Here is an 18141-nt window from a genome sequence, read left to right as displayed (position 1 = left end):
AAACAAAGCGACAGTAAGCACAATAAGCAGACAGGCATGATGCTTACAGAAGAGTCACCTCTTTTTGTGTACAGTGTGCCACATTGCACTTGCTGTTCAAATATATGTTTTAATAAATGTCCTTTAATGTGTACATGAAATAGAGTAGGCATTCAACTATTTGTTGAATGAAAATAACAATATATTATGTTTAAAGAAAAATCTGATCTCATATCATCAGAAACAGATTTTGTCAACCACTACTTTTGACCTTTTGGACCAGATAGATCTTGTTGTGAAGGGCTATCCTGTGTACTATAGGGTGTTTAGCAGCACCCTTGGCCTCCAGACCTACCAGATGCCAGCAGCTACTCTCCCTGTTGTGACAATCAAAAATGTTTCCAGATGTCAGCAAATGTCCCCTGGATGTCATATCTCCTCTGATTGAGAACTACTGATGAGAAAGGAAGTTACAATTAGCACGATTCAATTTTACCTACATAGCTTTCTAGTCTTTCTATTTTCAAGGCTAGTTTGTGATTGAGTAGGAAGAATAGGTTTACTTTCCTTTTAACTGTTAGTAAATTAACATATATATTAGTTTAGTAGAGCCGCTGTAAAAATTTACCACAAATTGGGTAGCTAAAACAGCAGAAATGTATTGTCTTACAGTCCTGGAAGCTAGCTAGAAGACTGAAATCAAGGTGTCAGCAGAATTGGTTCCTTGTGAGGGCTGTGGGGGAAAATCTGCTCCAGGCCTCTCCCCCAGTTTCTGGTGGCCTCAGGCATCCCTTGGCTTGAAGATGGCACTCTCCCGGTGTCTTCAGATGGTCTTCTCTATGTCCATCTCAGTCAAATCAGTGTCCATATTTCCCCTTTTTATAAGGATGCAAGTCATATGGGATTAAGGCCCACACTAATAACCTTGTTTTAAATTGATTACTCTGTAAAGACCCTATATCCAAATAAAGGCACATTCTGAGGTACTGAGAGTTTGAATGCCAACACATATTTTTTGAGAGGGGACACAACTGGACTCATAACAGTATGATTCCGACTATTGTGCATTTAGTGCCAGAAATGAGGCTCTGGCATTTAACCATTAACTGTTTTAAATTCTTTCTACTCTTTGGTTCACATCTCTGCTTCTTGGGAGACAAAAATGGTGTGATGTATTTTTTTTTTTTACATCTTTATTGGAGTATAATTGCTTTACAATGGTGTGCCAGTTTCTGCTTTATAACAAAGTGAATCAGTTATACACATACATATGTTCCCATATCTCTTCCCTCTTGCATCTCCCTCCCTCCCACCCTCCCTATCCCACCCCTCCAGGCGGTCACAAACACCGAGCTGATCTCCCTGTGCTATGTGACTGCTTCCCACTAGCTATCTACCTTACGTTTGGTAGTGTATATATGTCCATGCCTCTCTCTCGCCCTGTCACAGCTCACCCTTCCCCCTCCCCATATCCTCAAGTCCATTCTCTAGTAGGTCTGTGTCTTTATTCCTGTCTTATCCCTAGGTTCTTCATGACATTTTTTTTTCTTAAATTCCATATATATGTGTTAGTATACGGTATTTGTCTTTCTCTTTCTGACTTACTTCACTCTGTATGACAGACTCGAGGTCTATCCACCTCATTACAAATAGCTCAATTTCGTTTCTTTTTATGGATGAGTAATATTCCATTGTATATATGTGCCACATCTCCTTAGCCATTCATCCGATTATGGACACTTAGGTTGCTTCCATGTCCTGGCTATTGTAAATAGAGCTGCAATGAACATTTTGGTACATGACTCTTTGAATTATGGTTTTCTTAGGGTATATGCCCAGTAGTGGGATTGTTGGGTCATATGGTAGTCCTATTTTTAGTTTTTTTAAGGAACCTCCATACTGTTCTCCGTAGTGGCTGTATCAATTTACATTCCCACCAACAGTGCAAGAGGGTTCCCTTTTCTCCACACCCTCTCCAGCATTTATTGTTTGTAGATTTTTTGATGATGGCCATTCTGACTGGTGTGAGATGATATCTCATTGTAGTTTTGACTTGCAATTCTCTAATGATTAAAGATGTTGAGCATTCTTTCATGTGTTTGTTGGCAATCTGTATATCTTCTTTGGAGAAATGTCTATTTAGATTTTCTGCCCATTTTTGGATTGGGCTGTTTGGTTTTTTGTTATTGAGCTTATGAGCTGCTTGTAAATCTTGGAGATTAATCCTTTGTCAGTTGTTTCATTTGCAAATATTTTCTCCCATTCTGAGGGTTGTCTTTTGGTCTTGTTTATGGTTTCCTTTGCTATACAAAAGCTTTTAAGTTTTACTAGGTCCCATTTGTTTATTTTTGTTTTATTTCCATTTCTCTAGAAGGTGGGTCAAAAAGGATCTTGCTGTTATTTATGTCATAGGGTTTTCTGCCTATGTTTTCCTCTAAAAGTTTGATAGTTTCTGGCCTTACATTTAGGTCTTTAATCCATTTTGAGCTTATTTTTGTGTATGGTGTTAGGGAGTATTCTAATTTCATACTTTTACATGTACCTGTCCAGTTTTCCAAGCACCATTTATTGAAGAGTCTGTCTTTTCTCCATTGTATACTCTTGCCTCCTTTATCAAAGATAAGGTGACCATATGTGCATGGGTTTATCTCTGGGCTTTCTATCCTGTTCCATTGATCTATATTTCTGTTTTTGTGCCAGTACCATACTGTCTTGATTACTGTAGCTTTGTAGTATAGTCTGAAATCAGGGAGCCTGATTCCTCCAGCTCCATTTTTCGTTCTCAAGATTGCTGTAGAGGAGTCTGAGGAGGGGAGGAGGTGGCGGTGTCGGCTCTAGATCGTTCCTCTCAGGGACTGACTGACCTGTGGAGTGAAGATGTCACTCCACACTGCTCTTCCTCCCGCCACAAAGCCGTCCCTTCTGGCTATGTCTCAGAGCAGGCATCGTGCCGTGGCTCCGCCGCTGAAGTGTGAGGACAGTGGGACCTTCAGTTTGGGGAAGATGATCACAGCTAAGCCAGGGAAAACACCAATTCAGGTATTACATGTATACGGCATGAAGACCAAGAATATCCCAGTTTATGAATGTGAAAGATCCAATGTGCAAATACACTTGCCCACTTTCACCTTCAGAGTAACTGTTGGTGACATAACCTGCACAGGTGAAGGTACAAGTAAGAAGCTGGCGAAACATAGAGCTTCTGAGGCTGCCATAAACATTTTGAAAGCCAGTGCAAGTATTTTCTTTGCAGTTCCTGATCCCTTAATGCCTGACCCTTCCAAGCAACCGAAGAACCAGCTTAATCCTATTGGTTCATTACAGGAATTGGCTATTCATCATGGCTGGAGACTTCCTGAATATACCCTTTCCCAGGAGGGAGGACCTGCTCATAAGAGAGAATATACCACAATTTGCAGGCTAGAGTCATTCATGGAAACTGGAAAGGGGGCATCAAAGAAACAAGCCAAGAGAAATGCTGCTGAGAAATTTCTTGCCAAATTCAGTAATATCTCTCCAGAGAACCACATTTCTTTGACAAATGTGGTAGGACATTCTTTAGGTTGTACTTGGCATTCCTTGAGGAATTATCCTTGTGAAAAGATCAACTTACTGAAAAGAAGCCTCCTCAGTATTCCAAATACAGATTACATCCAGCTGCTTAGTGAAATTGCAAAGGAGCAAGGTTTTAATATAACACATTTGGATATAGAAGAACTGAGTGCCAACGGACAGTATCAATGTCTCGCTGAATTGTCCACCAGTCCCATCACAGTCTGTCATGGCTCGGGGATCTCCTGTGGCAGAGTGGCGCAGAGTGATGCAGCTCACAATGCTCTGCAGTATTTAAAGATAATAGCAGAAGGAAAGTAAATGTGGAACAACGTAGAAAACCCTTCAGTAGCACATAAGAAGTTCCCCTTTCTCCCCTTTCCAAGTAAAACCTTTACTATAATGTTTGAGTTTGTGTGTTGGTTCTAAATCTCTTCATAGATTCCATCAACACTCCAGATTTAATTATCTTCTGGTAGTTGTTATTAAGATGTTTTTAATGGCTTCGACTTTGTATTGGTATATTGTATTTATAAACTTTGTACCATAGCAGAGTGTAGCACTCAATTTACAATGCCATGCACATAGAAGGAAAAAACTGCATGATTGTTGTTGTTGATGAGGAGGAGGATAAAATAAAACTGCTAACAACAGTCTTTCTTACTGGTGCTTAACCTCTTCTTTGTACAAGGCTTTGTAAAGGAATTTCGAAGGAAGCCCCTTAGAATTAGTGTTGAGGAATGCACTAACAGGTTTTAATTGACTGTGATTGTTAAATTTCAGGGAACATGATTGGTATGCTGTGTATTTGAATCCATGTAATAAAGAGTTGTTGTTATTAAAAAAAAAGATTGCTTTAGCTATTAGGGGTCTTTTGTGTTTCCATACAAATTGTGAAATTTTCTGTTCTAGTCCTGTGAAAAATGCCAGTGATTGAATCGATAGATTGCTTTGGGTAGTAGAGTCATTTTCACAATGTTGATTCTTCCAATACAAGAACATGGTATATCTCTCCATCTATTTGTATCATCTTTAATTTCTTTCATCAGTGTCATAATTTTCTGCATACAAGTCTTTTGTCTCCTTAGGTAAGTTTATTCCTAGATATTTTATTCTTTTTGTAGCAATGGTAAATGGGAGAGTTTTCTTAATTTCACTTTCAGATTTTTCATCATTAGTGTACAGGAATGTCAGAGATTTCTGTGTATTAATTTTTATCCTGCTACTTTACCAAATTCATTGATTAGCTCTAGTAGTTTTCTGGTAGCATCTTTAGGATTTTCTGTGTAGAGTATCATGTCATCTGCAAACAATGACAGCTTTACTTCTGCTTTTCTGATTTGGATTCCTTTTATTTCCTTTTCTCTCAGATTGCTGTGGCTAAAACTTCCAAGACTGTGTTGAATAATGGTGGTGATAGGGGGCAACCCTGTCTTCTTCCTGATCTTAGTGGAAATGGTTTCAGTTCTTCACCATTGAGGATGATGTTGACTGTGGGTTTGTCATATGTGGCCTTTATTATGTTGAGGAAAGTTCCCTCTATGCCTACTTTCTGCAGGGTTTTTATCATAAATGGGTGTTGAATATTGTCAAAAGCTTTCAATGCATCTATTGAGATGATCATATGGTTTTTCTCCTTCAGTTTGTTAATATGGTGTATCACATTGATTGATTTGCATATATTGAAGAATCCTTGCATTTCTGGAATAAGCCCCACATGATCATGATGTATGATCCTTTTAATGTCTTGTTTGATTCTGCTTGCTAGTATTTTGTTGAGGAATTTTGCATCTATGTTCATCAGTGATATTGGCCTGTAGTTTACTTTTTTTGTGGCATCTTTGTATGGTTTTGGTATCAGTGTGATGGTGGCCTTGTAGAATGAGTTTGGGAGTGTTCTTCCCTCTGCTATATTTTGGAAGAGTTTGAGAAGGATAGGTGTTAGCTCTTCTCTAAATGTTTATAGAATTCACCTGTGAAGCCATCTGGTCCTGGGCTTTTGTTTGTTGGAAGATTTTTAATCACGGTTTCAATTTCAGTGCTTGTGATTGGTCTGTTCATATTTTCTATTTCTTCCTGGTTCAGTCTCGGCAGGTTGCACATTTCTAAGAATTTGTCCATTTCTTCCAGGTTGTCCATTTTATTGGCATAGTAATCTCTTGTAGTAATCTCTCATGATCCTTTGTATTTCTGCAGTGTCAGTTGTTACTTCTCCTTTTTCATTTCTAATTCTTTTTTTTTAAACATCTTTATTGGCGTATAATTGCTTTACAATGGTGTGTTAGTTTCTGCTTTATAACAAAGTGAATCAGTTATACATATACATATGTTCCCATATGTCTTCCCTCTTGCGTCTCCCTCCCTCCCATCCTCCCTATCCCACCCCTCCAGGCTGTCAGAAAACACCGAGCCAATATCCCTGTGCCATGCGGCTGCTTCCCACTAGTTATCTACCTTACTACGTTTTGAGCTGTGACAGGGCGAGAGAGAGTCATGGACATATACACATTTCTAATTCTATTGATTTGAGTCTTCTTCCATTTTTGCTTGATGTGTCTGGCTAATGGTTTATCAATTTTGTTTATCTTCTCAAAGAACCAGCTTTTAGTTTTATTAGTCTTTGCTATCGTTTCCTTCACTTCTTTTTCATTTATTTCTCATCTGATTTTTATGATTTCTTTCCTTCTTCTAACTTTGAGGTTTTTTCATTCGTCTTTCTCTAATTGCTTTAGGTGCAAGGTTAGGTAGTTTATTTGAGATGTTTCCTGTTTCTTAAGGTAGGATTCTATTGCTATAAATTTCCCTCTTAGAACTGCTTTTGCTGCATCCCATAGGTTTTGGGTCGTCGTGTCATCATTGTCATTGGTTTCTAAGTATTTTTTGATTTCCTCTTTGATATCTTCAGTGATTTCTTGGTTATTAAGTAGTGTGTTGTTTAGCCTACATATTTTTTTACAGATCTTTTCCTGTAATTGATATCTAGTCTCATAGCGTTGCGGTTGGAAAAGATATTTGATATAATTTCAATTTTCTTAAATTTACTGAGGCTTGATTTGTGACCCAAGATATGATCTATCCTGGAGAATGTTCCATGAGCACCTGAGAAAAATGTGTATTCTGTTGTTTTTGGACGGAATGTCCTATAAATATCTATTCAGTCCATCTTGTTTAATTTATCATTTAAAGCTTGCATTTCCTTATTTAATTTCATTTTGGATGATCTGTCCATTGGTGAAAGTGGGGTGTTAAAGTCCCCTACTATGATTGTATTATTGTCGATTTCCCCTTTTATGGCTGTTAGTATTTGCCTTATGTATTGAGGTGCTCCTGTGTTGGGTGCATAAATATTTACAATTGTTATATTTTCTTCTTGAATTGATCTGTTGATCATTATGTAATGTCTTTCTTTGTCTCTTGTAATAGTCTTTGTTTTAAAGTCTATTTTTTCTGATATGTGAATTGCTATTCCAGCTTTCTTTTGATTTCCATTTGCATGGAATATATTTTTCCGTCCCCTCACTTTCAGTCTGTGTGTTTTCCTAGGTCTGAAGTGGGTCTCTTGTAGACAGCATATATACGGGTCTTGTTTTTGTATCCATTCAGCCAGTCTGTGTCTTTTGGTGGGAGCATTTAATCCATTTACATTTAAGGTAATTATCGATATGTATGTTCCTATTGCCATTTTCTTAATTGTTTTGGGTTTGTTATTGTAGGTCTTTTCCTTCTCTTGTGTTTCTTGCCTAGAGAAGTTCCTTTAGCATTTGTTGTAAATCTGGTTTGGTGGTGCTGAACTCTCTCAGCTTTTGCTTGTCGGTAAAGGTTTTAATTTCTCCATCAAATCTGAATGAGATCCTTGCTAGGTAGAGTAATCTTGGTTGTAGGTTTTTCTCCTTCATTACTTTTAATATGTCCTGCCACTCCCTTATGTTTGCAGAGTTTCTGCTCAAAGATAAGCTGTTAACCTTATTGGGATTCCCTCGTGTGTTATTTGTTATTTTTCCCTTGATGCTTTTCATATGTTTTCTTTGTATTTAATTTTTGATAGTTTGATTAATATGTGTCTTGGTGTGTTTCTCCTTGGATTTATCCTGTATGGGACTCTCTGTGCTTCCTGGAGTTGATTAACTATTTCCTTTCCCAGATTAGGGAAGTTTTCAACTCTAATCTCTTCAAATATTTTCTCAGTCCCTTTCTTTTTCTCTTCGTCTTCTGCAACCCCTACAATTCGAATGTTGGTGGGTGTAATGTTGTCCCAGAGGTCTCTGAGACTGTCCTCAGTTCTTTTCATTCTTTTTTCTTTATTCTGCCTTGCAGTAGTTATTTCCACTATTTTATCTTCCAGGTCACTTATCCGTTCTTCTGCTATTGATCCCTTCTAGAGTATTTTTAATTTCATTTACTGTGTTGTTCATTGTTGCTTGTTTCCTCTTTAGTTCTTCTAGTTCCTTAAGTGTTTCTTGCATTTTCTCAATTCTATTTCCAAGATTTTGAATCATCTTTACTATCATTATTTGGAGTTCTTTTTCAGGTACACTGTCTATTTCCTCTTCATTTGCTTGGTCTGGTGGGTTTTTACCTTGCTACTTCAACTGCTGTGTGTTTTTCTGTCTTCTCGTTTTGCTTATCTTACTGTGTTTGGGGTCTCCTTTTTGCAGTCTGCAGGTTCGTAGTTCCCGTTGTTTTGGTGTTTGTCCCCAATGACTAAGGTTCTTTCAGTGGGTTCTGTAGGCTTCCTGGTGGAGGGGAGTAGTGCCTGTGTTCTGGTGGATGAGGCTGGATCTTGTCTTTCTGGTTGGCAGCCCACGTCTCGTGGTGTGTTTTGGGGTGTCTGTGGCCTTAGTATGATTTTAGGCAGCCTCTCTGCTAATGGGTGGGGTTGTGTTCCTGTCTTGCTAGTTGTTTGGCATAGGGTGTCCAACACTGTAGCTTGCTGGTCCTTGAGTGAAGCTGGGTCTTCATGTTGAGATGGAGATCTCTGGGATATTTTCTTCGTTTCATATTACATGGAGCTGGGAGGTCTCTTGTGGACCAGTGTCCTGAAGTTGGCTCTCCCACCTTAGAGGCACAGCACTGACTCCTGGCTGGAGCACCAAGAGCCTCTTATCCACGCAGCTCAGAATAAAAGGGAGAAAAAATAGAAAGAAAGAGGATAAAATAAAATTTTTAAAAGATAAAATAATATCAGGTTATTAAAATAAAAAATAATGATTAAGAAAATATTTTTTTGAAAAGTAAAAAAAAAGAAAACAAAAGAAAACAAAAAAAACCCCAAAACGGACAGAGAGAACCCTAGGACAAGTGGTGAAACCAAAGCTATACAGACAAAATCTCACACAGAAGTATACACATACACACTCACAAAAAGAGGAAAAGGGGAAAAAATAATATGACTTGCTCCCAAAGTCCTCCTCCTCAATTTGGGATGATTCATTGCCTTTTCAGGTATTCCACAGATTCAGGGTACATCAAGTTGATTGTGGAGATTTAATCCGCTGCTCGAGGCTGCTGGGTGGGATTTCCCTTTCTCTTCTTTGTTCGCACAGCTCACGGGTTTCAGCTTTGGATTTGGCTCTGTCTCTGTGTGTAGGTCACCTGAGGGCATCTGTTCTTCGCTCAGACAGGACGGGGTTACAGGAGCAGCTGAGTCAGGGGCTCTGGCTCCCTCAGGCTCGGGGCAGAGAGGGGCAAACCTGTGGTGGCAGAGGCTGGCGTGACGTTGCACCAGCCTGAAGCATGCCGTTTGTTCTCCCGGGGAAGTTGTCCCTGGATCACGGGACCCTGGCAGTGGCGGGCTGCACAGGCTCCCTGGAGGGGAGGTGTGGATCGTGACCTTTGTTTGCACACAGGCTTCTTGGTGGCGGCAGCAGAAGCCTTAACAACTCATGCCCGTCTCTGGGGTCCGCGCTGATAGCCGCAGCTTACGCCCGTCTCTGGAGCTCCTTTAAGCGGCGCTCTGAATCCCCTCTCCTCGCGCATCAGGAAACAAAGAGGCAATAAAAAGTCTTTTGCCTCTTCGGCAGCTCCAGACTTTTTCCCGGACTCCCTCCCGGCTAGCTGTGGCGCACTAGCCCGCTTCAGGCTGTGTTCACGCAGTCAACCCATGTCTTCTCCCTGGGGTCTGACCTCCGAAGCCCGAGCCTCAGTTCCCAGCCCCCGCCCGCCCCAGCGGGTGAGCAGACAGCCTCTCAGGCTGGTGAGTCCTGGTCGGCACCGATCCTCTGTGCGGAATCTCTCCGCTTTGCCCTCCGCACCCCTGTTGCTGTGCTCTCCTCCGTGGTTCCGAAGCTTCCCCCCTCCGCCACCCACAGTCTTCAGCCACGAAGGGGCTTCCTAGTGTGTGAAAACCTTTCCTCCTTCACAGCTCCCTCCCACTGGTGCAGGTCCCATCCCTAATCTTTTTTCTCTGTTTTTACTTTTTTCTTTTGCTCTACCCAGGTACATGGGGGAGATTCTTGCCTTTGGGGAAGCATTCAGTAGGTGTTCTATAGGAGAAGTTCCACATGTAGATGTAATTCTGATGTATCTGTGGGGAGGAAGGTGATCTCTGCGTCTTACACTTCCATCTTCTTCCTCAACTCTCCCCCGTGTGATGTATTTTGTAAGAATGTTTATAGCACTCAGAAGCGTGCTTGGCTAGGTTTTATTTGAATGAAGAAGAAATGCGCCTTTCTGTAAAAGGGGAGATGGCTTGTCACTTTGTTTCTAATTGACATAGAATCACAACAAGAAACTTATTTATTTTTTGCTTAAATCAAACCAGCACAGGGCTCCTTTTGAGTATTCATTATTTTTTAGGCTCATTTTAATTTTTAATTGAAAGAATTAAATGTGCAAATATTTTTTAAATTTTATTTATTATTTTTCAAAAAAACTGAACACTGCCAGAGCTGTAGTTGTCTGTGCTTCCTTTTTTTTTGAATTTTATGAAAAAAATGTTTTATACAGCAAGTTATCCATCTTATACATATTATTGTATATATGTCAATCCCAATCTCCCAATTCAACACCCACCCCCAGCCACTTTCCTGCCTTGGTGTCCGTACATTTGTTCTCTACATCTGTGTCTCTATTTCTGCCCTGCAAACCAGTTCATCTGTACCATTTTTCTATGTTCCACATATATGCATTAATATATGATATTTGTTTTTCTTTTTCTGACTTACTTCACTCTGTATGACAGTCTCTAGGTCTTTCCATGTCTCTGAAAAGGACCCAATTTCGTTCCTTTTTATGGCTGAGTAATATTCCATTGTATATATGTATCACATCTTCTTTAGCCATTCATCTGTCAATGGGCATTTAGGTTGTTTTCATGACCTGGCTATTGTAAATAGTGCTGGAATGAACATTGGGGTGCATGTGTCTTTTTGAATTATGCTTTTCTCTGGGTATATGTCCAGTAGTGGGATTGCTGGATCATATGGTAATTCTAATTTTAGTTTTAGAAGGAACCCCCATACTGTTCTCCATAGTGGCTGTATCAATTTACATTCCCATCAACAGTGCCAGAGGGTTTCCTTTTCTCCACAATCTCTCCAGCATTTGTTGTTTGTAGATTTTCTGATGTTCCCATTCTAACTGGTGTGAGGTGATACCTCATTGTAGTTTTGATTTGCATTTCTCTAATAATTAGTGATGTTGAGCAGCTTTTCATGTGCTTCTTGGCCATCTGTATGTCTTCTTTGGAGAAGTGTCTCTTTAGGTCTTCTGCTCATTTTTTGATTGGGTTTTTTTTTTTTAATATTGAGCTATATGAGCTGTTTATATATTTTGGAGATTAATCTTTTGTCTGTTGCTTCATTTGTAAATATTTTCTCCAGTTCTGAGGGTTGTCTTTTCATCTTGTTTGTAGTTCCCTTTGCTTTGCAAAAGCTTTTAAGTTTCATTAGGTCCCATTTGTTTATTTTTGTTTTTACTTCCATTACTCTAGGAGGTGGATCAAAAAAGATCTTGCTGTGATTTATGTCAGAGAGTGTTCTTCCTATGTTTTACTCTAAGAGTTTTATAGTGTCCAGTCTTACATTTAGGTAAAAAATCCATTTTGAGTCGATTTTTGTGTATGGTGTTAGGGAGTGTTCTAATTTCATTCTTTTACATGTAGCTGTCCAGTTTTCCCAGCACCACTTTTTGAAGAGGCTGTCTTTTCTCCATTGTATATCCTTGCCTCCTTTTTCATAGATTAGCTGACCATAGGTGCCTGGGTTTATCTCTGGGCTTTCTATCCTTTTCCATGGATCTATATTTCTGTTTTTGTGCCAGTACTACATTGTCTTGATTACTGTAGATTTGTAGTATAGTCTGAAGTCAGGGAGTCTGATTCCTCCAGCTCTATTTTATTCCCTCAAGACTGCTTTGGCTATTTGGGGTCTTTTGTGTCTCCATACAAATTCTAAGATTTTTTGTTTTAGTTCTGTAAAAAATGCCTGGTAATTTGATAGGGATTACATTGAATCTGCGGATTGCTTTGGGTACTATAGTCATTTTCACAATATTGATTCTACCAATCCAAGAACATGGTATATCTCTCTATCTGTTGGTATCATCTTTAATTTCCTTCATCAGTGTCTTATAGTTTTCTGCATACAGGTCTTTTGTCTCTCTAGGTAGGTTTATTCCTAGGCATTTTGTTCTTTTTGTTGCAATGGCAAATGTGAGTGTTTCTTTAATTTCTCTTTCAGATTTTTCATCATGAGTGTGTAAGAATGCCAGAGATTTCTGTGCCTTAATTTTGTATCCTGCAACCTTACCAAATTCACTGATTGGCTGTAGTAGTTTTCTGGTAGCATCTTTAGGATTCTTTATGTATAGTACCATGTCATCTGCAAACAGTGACAGTTTTACCTCTTTTCCAATTTGTATTCCTTTTATTTATTTTTCTTCTCTGATTGTTGTGGCTAGGACTTCCAAAACTATGTTGAATAATAGTAGCAATAGAGGACATCTTTGTCTTGTTCCTGATCTTAGAGGAAATGCTTTCATTTTTTCTCCATTTAGAATGATGTTGGCTGGAGGTTTGTCACATATGACCTTTATTATATTGAGGTAGCTTCCCTCTATGCCCACTTTCTGGAGAGTTTTCACCATTCATGGGTGTTGAATTTTCTCAAAAGCTTTTTCTGTATCTATTGAGATGATCATATGGTTTTTATTCTTCAATTTGTTAATATGGTGTATCGCATTGATTGATTTGCTTATATTGAAGAATCCTTGCATCCTTGGGATAAATCCCACTTGATCATGGTGTATGATCTTTTAATGTGTTGTTGAATTCTGTTTGCTAGTATTTTGTTGAGGATTTTTGCATCTATATTCATCAGTGATATTGGTCTGTAATTTTCTTTTTTTGTATTATCTTTGTCTGGTTTTGGTATCAGGATGATGGTGGCCTCAGAATGCTTTTCAGAATGTTCCTTCTTCTGCAAGTTTTTGGAAGAGTTTAAGGATGGGTGTCAGCTCTTCTCTAAATGTTTGATAGAATTCAACTGTGAAGCCATCTAGTCCTGGACTTTTGTTTGTTGGAAGATTTTTAATCACGGTTTCAATTTCATTACTTGTCATTGGTCTGTTCATATTTTCTATTTCTACCTGGTTCAGTCTTGGAATGTTATACCTTTCTAAGGATTTGTCCATTTCTTCCAGGTTGTCCATTTTATTGCCATAGAGTTGCTTGTAGTAGTCTCTTAGAATGCTTTGTGTTTCTGCAGTGTCCGTTGTAACTTCTCCCTTTTCATTTCTAATTTTATTGATTTGAGTCCTCTCCCTCTTTTTGTTGATAAGTCTGACTAATGGTTTATCAATTTTGTTTATTTTTTCAAGGAACCAGCTTTTAGTTTTATTGATCTTTGCTATTGCTTTCTTTGTTTCTATTTCATTTATTTCTGCTCTGATCTTTATGATTTCTTTCTTTCTGCTAACTTTGGGTTTTGTTTTTTTTCTTTCCCTAGTTCCTTTAGGTGTAAGGTTAGATTGTTTATTTGAGATTTTACTTGTTTCTTGTGGTAGGCTTGTATTGCTATAAACTTCCCTCTTAGAACTGCTTTTGTTGTGTCTCATAGATTTTGGTTTGTCGTGTTTTCATTGTAATTTTTCTCTAGGTATTTTTTGACTTCCTCTTTGATTTCCTCAGTGATCTCTAGGTTATTTAGTAGCATATTGTTTAGCCTCCAAGTGTTTGTGTTTTTTACGTTATTTTTCCTGTAATTGATTTCTAATCTCATAGTGTTGTGGTCAGAAAAGATGCCTGATATATTTTCAGTTTTCTTAAATTTACTGAGGCTTGATTTGTGAACCAAGATATGATCTATCCTAGAGAATGTTCCATGTGTACTTGAGAAGAAAGTGTAGTCTGCTGTTTGGGGATGGAATGTCCTATAAATATCAATTAAATCTATCTGGTCTATTGTGTCATTTAAAGCTTGTGTTTTCTATTAATTTTCTGTCTGGATGATCTGTCCATTGGTATAAGTGAGGTGTTAAAGTCCTCCACTATTCTTGTATTACTATCAATTTCCTATTTTATAGCTGTTAGCAGTTGCCTTTTCTATTGAGGTGCTCCTATGTTGGGTGCATACATATTTATAATTGTTTTATCCTCTTCTTGGATTGATCGCTTGATCATTATGTGGTGTCCTTCCTTGTCTCTTGTAACAGTCTTTATTTTAAAGTCTACTTTATCTGATATGAGTATTGCTACTGCAGCTTTCTTTTGATTTCCATTTGCATGGAATATCTTTTTCCATCCCCTCACTTTCAGTCTGTACGTGTCCCTAGGTCTGAAGTGGGTCTCTTATAGACAGCATATATATGGGTCTTGTTCTTGTATCCATTCGGCGAGCCTGTGTCTTTTGGTTGGAGCATTTAATCCATTCATGTTTAAGGTAATTATCGATATGTATGTTCCTATTACCATTTTCTTAATTGTTTTGAGTTTGTTATTGTAAGTCTTTTCCTTCTCCTGTGTTTCCTGCCTAGAGAAGTTCCTTTAGCATTTGTTGTAGAGTTGGTTTGGTGGTGCTGAATTCTTTTAGCTTTTGCTTGTCTGTAGAGCTTTTGATTTCTCCATCAAATCTGAATGAGATCTTTGCTGGGTAGAGTAATCTTGGTTATAGGTTCTTCCCTTTCATCACTTTAAATATGTCATGCCACTCCCTTCTGGCTTGTAGTGTTTCTGCTGAGAAATCAGCTGTTAATCTTATGAGAGTTCACTTGTATCTTATTTGTCATTTTTCCCTTGCTGCTTTCAATAATTTTTCTTTTTCTTTAATTTTTACCAGTTTGATTACTATGTATCTCGGCATGTTTGTTCTTGGGTTTCTCCTGTATGGGACTTCTGCACTTCCTGTATTTGGGTGGCTATTTCCTCTCCCATGTTAGGGAAGTTTTCAACTATAATCTCTTCAAATATTTTCTTGGGTTCTTTCTCTCTCTCTTCTCCTTCTGGGGCTCCTATAATGTAAATGTTCTTGCATTTAATGTTGTCCCAGAGGTTTCTTAGGCTGTCTTCATTTCTTTTCATTCTTTTTTCTTTATTCTGTTCCATGACAGTGAATTCCACCATTCTGTCTTCCAGGTCACTTATCCATTCTTCTGCCTCAGTTATTCTGCTATTGATTCCTTCTAGTGTAGTTTTCATTTCAGTTATTGTATTGTTCATCTCTATTTGTTTGTTCTTTAATTCTTCTAGATCTTTGTTAAACATTTCTTGAATCTTCTCAATCTTTGCCTCCATTCTTTTTCCGAGGTCCTGGATCATCTTCAGTATCATTATTCTTAATTCTTTTTTTCTGGATGGTTTCCTATCTCCATTCATTTAGTTGTTTTTCTGGGTTTTTATCTTGTTCTTTCATGTAGTATATAGCCCTTTGCCTTTTCATCTTGTCTATCTTTCTGTGAATGAGATTTTTGTTCCACAGGCTGCAGGATTGTAGTTCTTCTTGATTCTTCTCTCTGCCCTTTGGTGGACGAGGCTATTTAAGAGGCTTGTGCAAGTTTCCTGATGGGAGGGATTGGTGGTGGGTAGAGCTGGGTGTTGCTCTTGTGGGCAGAGCTCAGTATAACTTTAATCCATTAGTCTGCTGATGGGTGGGGCTGGGTTCCCTCCCTGCTGGTTGCTTGGCCTGAGGCAACCCAACACTAGAGCCTACCTGGCTCTTTGGTGGGGCTAATGGCGGACTCTGGGAGGACTCACACCAAGGAGTACTTCCTAGAACTTCTGCTGCCAGTGTCCTTGTCCCCATGGTTAGCCACAGCCACTCCCCACCTCTGCAGGAGGCCCTCCAACACTAGCAGGTAGGTCTGGTTCTGTCTCCTATGGGGTCACTGCTCCTTCCCCTGGGTCCCGATGCACACACTACTTTGTGTGTGCCTTCCAAGGGTGGAGTCTCTGTTTCCCCCAGTCTTATCAAAGTCCTGTAATCAATTCCACTAGGCTTCAAAGTCTGATTCTCTAGGAATTCTGCCTCCTGTTGCTGGACCCCCAGATTGGAAAGCCTTATGTGGGGCTCAGAACCTTCACTCCAGTGGGTGGACTTCTGTTGTATAAGTGTTCTCCAGTTTGTGAGTCACCCACCCAGCAGTTATGGCATTTGATTTTATTGTGATTGTGGCCCTCCTATAATCTAGCTGTGGCTTCTCCTTTGTCTTTGGATGTGGGGTATCTGTTTTGGTGAGTTCCAGAGTCTTCCTGTCAATGATTGTTCAGCAGTTAGTTGTGATTATGGTGCTCTCTCAAGAGGGAGTGAGCACATGTCCTTCTACTCTGCCATCTTCTGTGCAAATATTTTTAAAATGAATGAACAGAACACATTCAAATAAAGTGAGAGTATGTGTAATAAATAAGCTCTTAAATTCTCTGGTCTTCTCCAAAGGCAACAACTGTTTTATGTCCTTATAGAATATTCTTTTTTTTTTTCTGGCCATGCCATTCAGCTTGTGAGATCTTAGTTCCCCTAACAGGGATTGAACCCAGGCCCACAGAAGTGAAAGCACTGAGTCCTAACCACTGGACCACCAGGGAATTCCCCAGAATATTCTCATGTACATAAAATATGTTTATATTATTTTCTATGTCCTCTAACTTATCCCTATGGAGCTCATGCAGAGAATGTGTGTTTGATCCCTGGTCGGGGAGCTAAAATCCCACATACCTCATGGCCAAAAATCAAAACGTACTGCAAGCTGCTCACTCTAATCCCCCCACCCCACAACTCACACACTAAAAAACCAAGAAATTGGATGTGGATCACGCATTCTTAAAGACAAAGATTGAGCATCTGTGATTTGTTTAGGTATGAAATAAAAGACATATACTCAGAATTAGCATATAACCAAATACTTAATAAGAGAAATCTAAAGGCATTTTTTGGATCTGGCACCACCCAAAAATCCATGGACATTAAAGAACACTGAGAATAGAGCAAGAGCAGTGAGACCAGCTGCATATGTCTTCAGAAGGCCTGGATACACTTGGATGCTGCTAGAGAAGGCTGGAGACTGTAGAGAAGTTACTGAAAAGCCAAGGACAATGCCAGCAAGCCAGCCTCTTCTTGTATCAGCATCGTCTCTGGCCCATGAGTTCCCACAGACCTTGACAGCAAAATGAAATGTTGACAGTGATAGATCCCATGGCACAGAAAGAGCCTCCAAAGCCTAAGCAAAGGGGGAGAAAAACTGCCAGAATTTTTGGTTTTAACTGAATTGGCACAACTTGCACAAACTAGAAATTGCTAATGAAAAGTAACCTGCAGCATTTGATTTAAGGTTCAAATATGAATGCGATGCCTTCATTTTCAAAGATGAAGCTACTGCTCTAGTATTTATTGAATAGATGTATTGAGTTATTTTTTGGTGGTACTTGTTGGATTTCTGCTAAATCAGCCACTTCCTACCATGTTCCTGTGCATGTAGTGGTAGGCATGGATTGGCAGTTGGCAGAAAGAGAATTAGTGTCAGAATCCTGGGGAATGCTAATCACCAAAAGACAGTGTACAACGACACAACCCAGGGAGATGACATCAGCTATGCAAATCACACATATTTAAAGTTTGAAACACACAAACTGTGGAAAGAAATGTCTTTTAATCAAGTTGGATTTGTGGAAAGTTTTATCCAATAATTGAAAAAAAACAAGAAAAAAGCTACATTTTACTTAATGTGATGTTAGCTTTTAGCATTGCAAGTTGGACACTTTTCCCTGGCACATTTTTATTAAACTTTGTCAGTGCATGCACTCATAGACTGAGTAGTTGTGAGCTTTGCTACCCTGCACTTTTAGAATACTAATGAAAGAGAATTTATATTTTGCTTTCTTTCAAGCATCATAATTCAGGCTAAACCAAAAATTTTAGTGGGGAAGGTTTTATGGTGGGTGATTGATAATTCATGCCCCAAGCAGCCTTTATAGTACTAGACTGGAGGTTTATCTTCTGAATTTTCTCCCCAAAGCTTAGCTAGAATTACCAGCACAAAGAATTCCCCCATGCTCAAAAGATACAAAATGAAAATACTTAGTGCCCATTCCTAAGTTATTGAATTTTCTTTCTTTTATTGGTTTCCAAAATGGTGTTAGATTTGTGAACAACAATATCTATAGGTGTCTCACAGCCAACTGAG

The 18141-nt window shown here is 38.9% G+C and overlaps 1 protein-coding gene across 1 annotated transcript; it reads left to right on the top strand.

Annotated features, from left to right (window-relative positions):
- The first annotated feature begins 2907 nt into the window (after positions 1–2907).
- Positions 2908–4365, top strand: LOC101288623 (interferon-inducible double-stranded RNA-dependent protein kinase activator A-like). Its single transcript, XM_033413365.2, has one exon. It carries the CDS (start codon positions 2908–2910, stop codon positions 3850–3852), a length of 945 nt encoding a protein of 314 aa, XP_033269256.2. The 3' UTR covers positions 3853–4365.
- The last annotated feature ends 13776 nt before the right edge of the window (positions 4366–18141 follow it).

This window comes from Orcinus orca, chromosome 4 (genome assembly GCF_937001465.1).
Source record: "Orcinus orca chromosome 4, mOrcOrc1.1, whole genome shotgun sequence".
Classification (NCBI taxonomy): Eukaryota; Metazoa; Chordata; class Mammalia; order Artiodactyla; family Delphinidae; genus Orcinus; species Orcinus orca.
The sequence above is the reverse complement of the archived record's forward strand: the minus strand, read 5'-3'. Positions and strand labels throughout refer to the sequence as shown.

Bases quoted from the DNA above. Each gene is read 5' to 3' on its own strand.
- LOC101288623 (XM_033413365.2), top strand. From the start codon at position 2,908: ATGTCTCAGAGCAGGCATCGTGCCGTGGCTCCGCCGCTGAAGTGTGAG.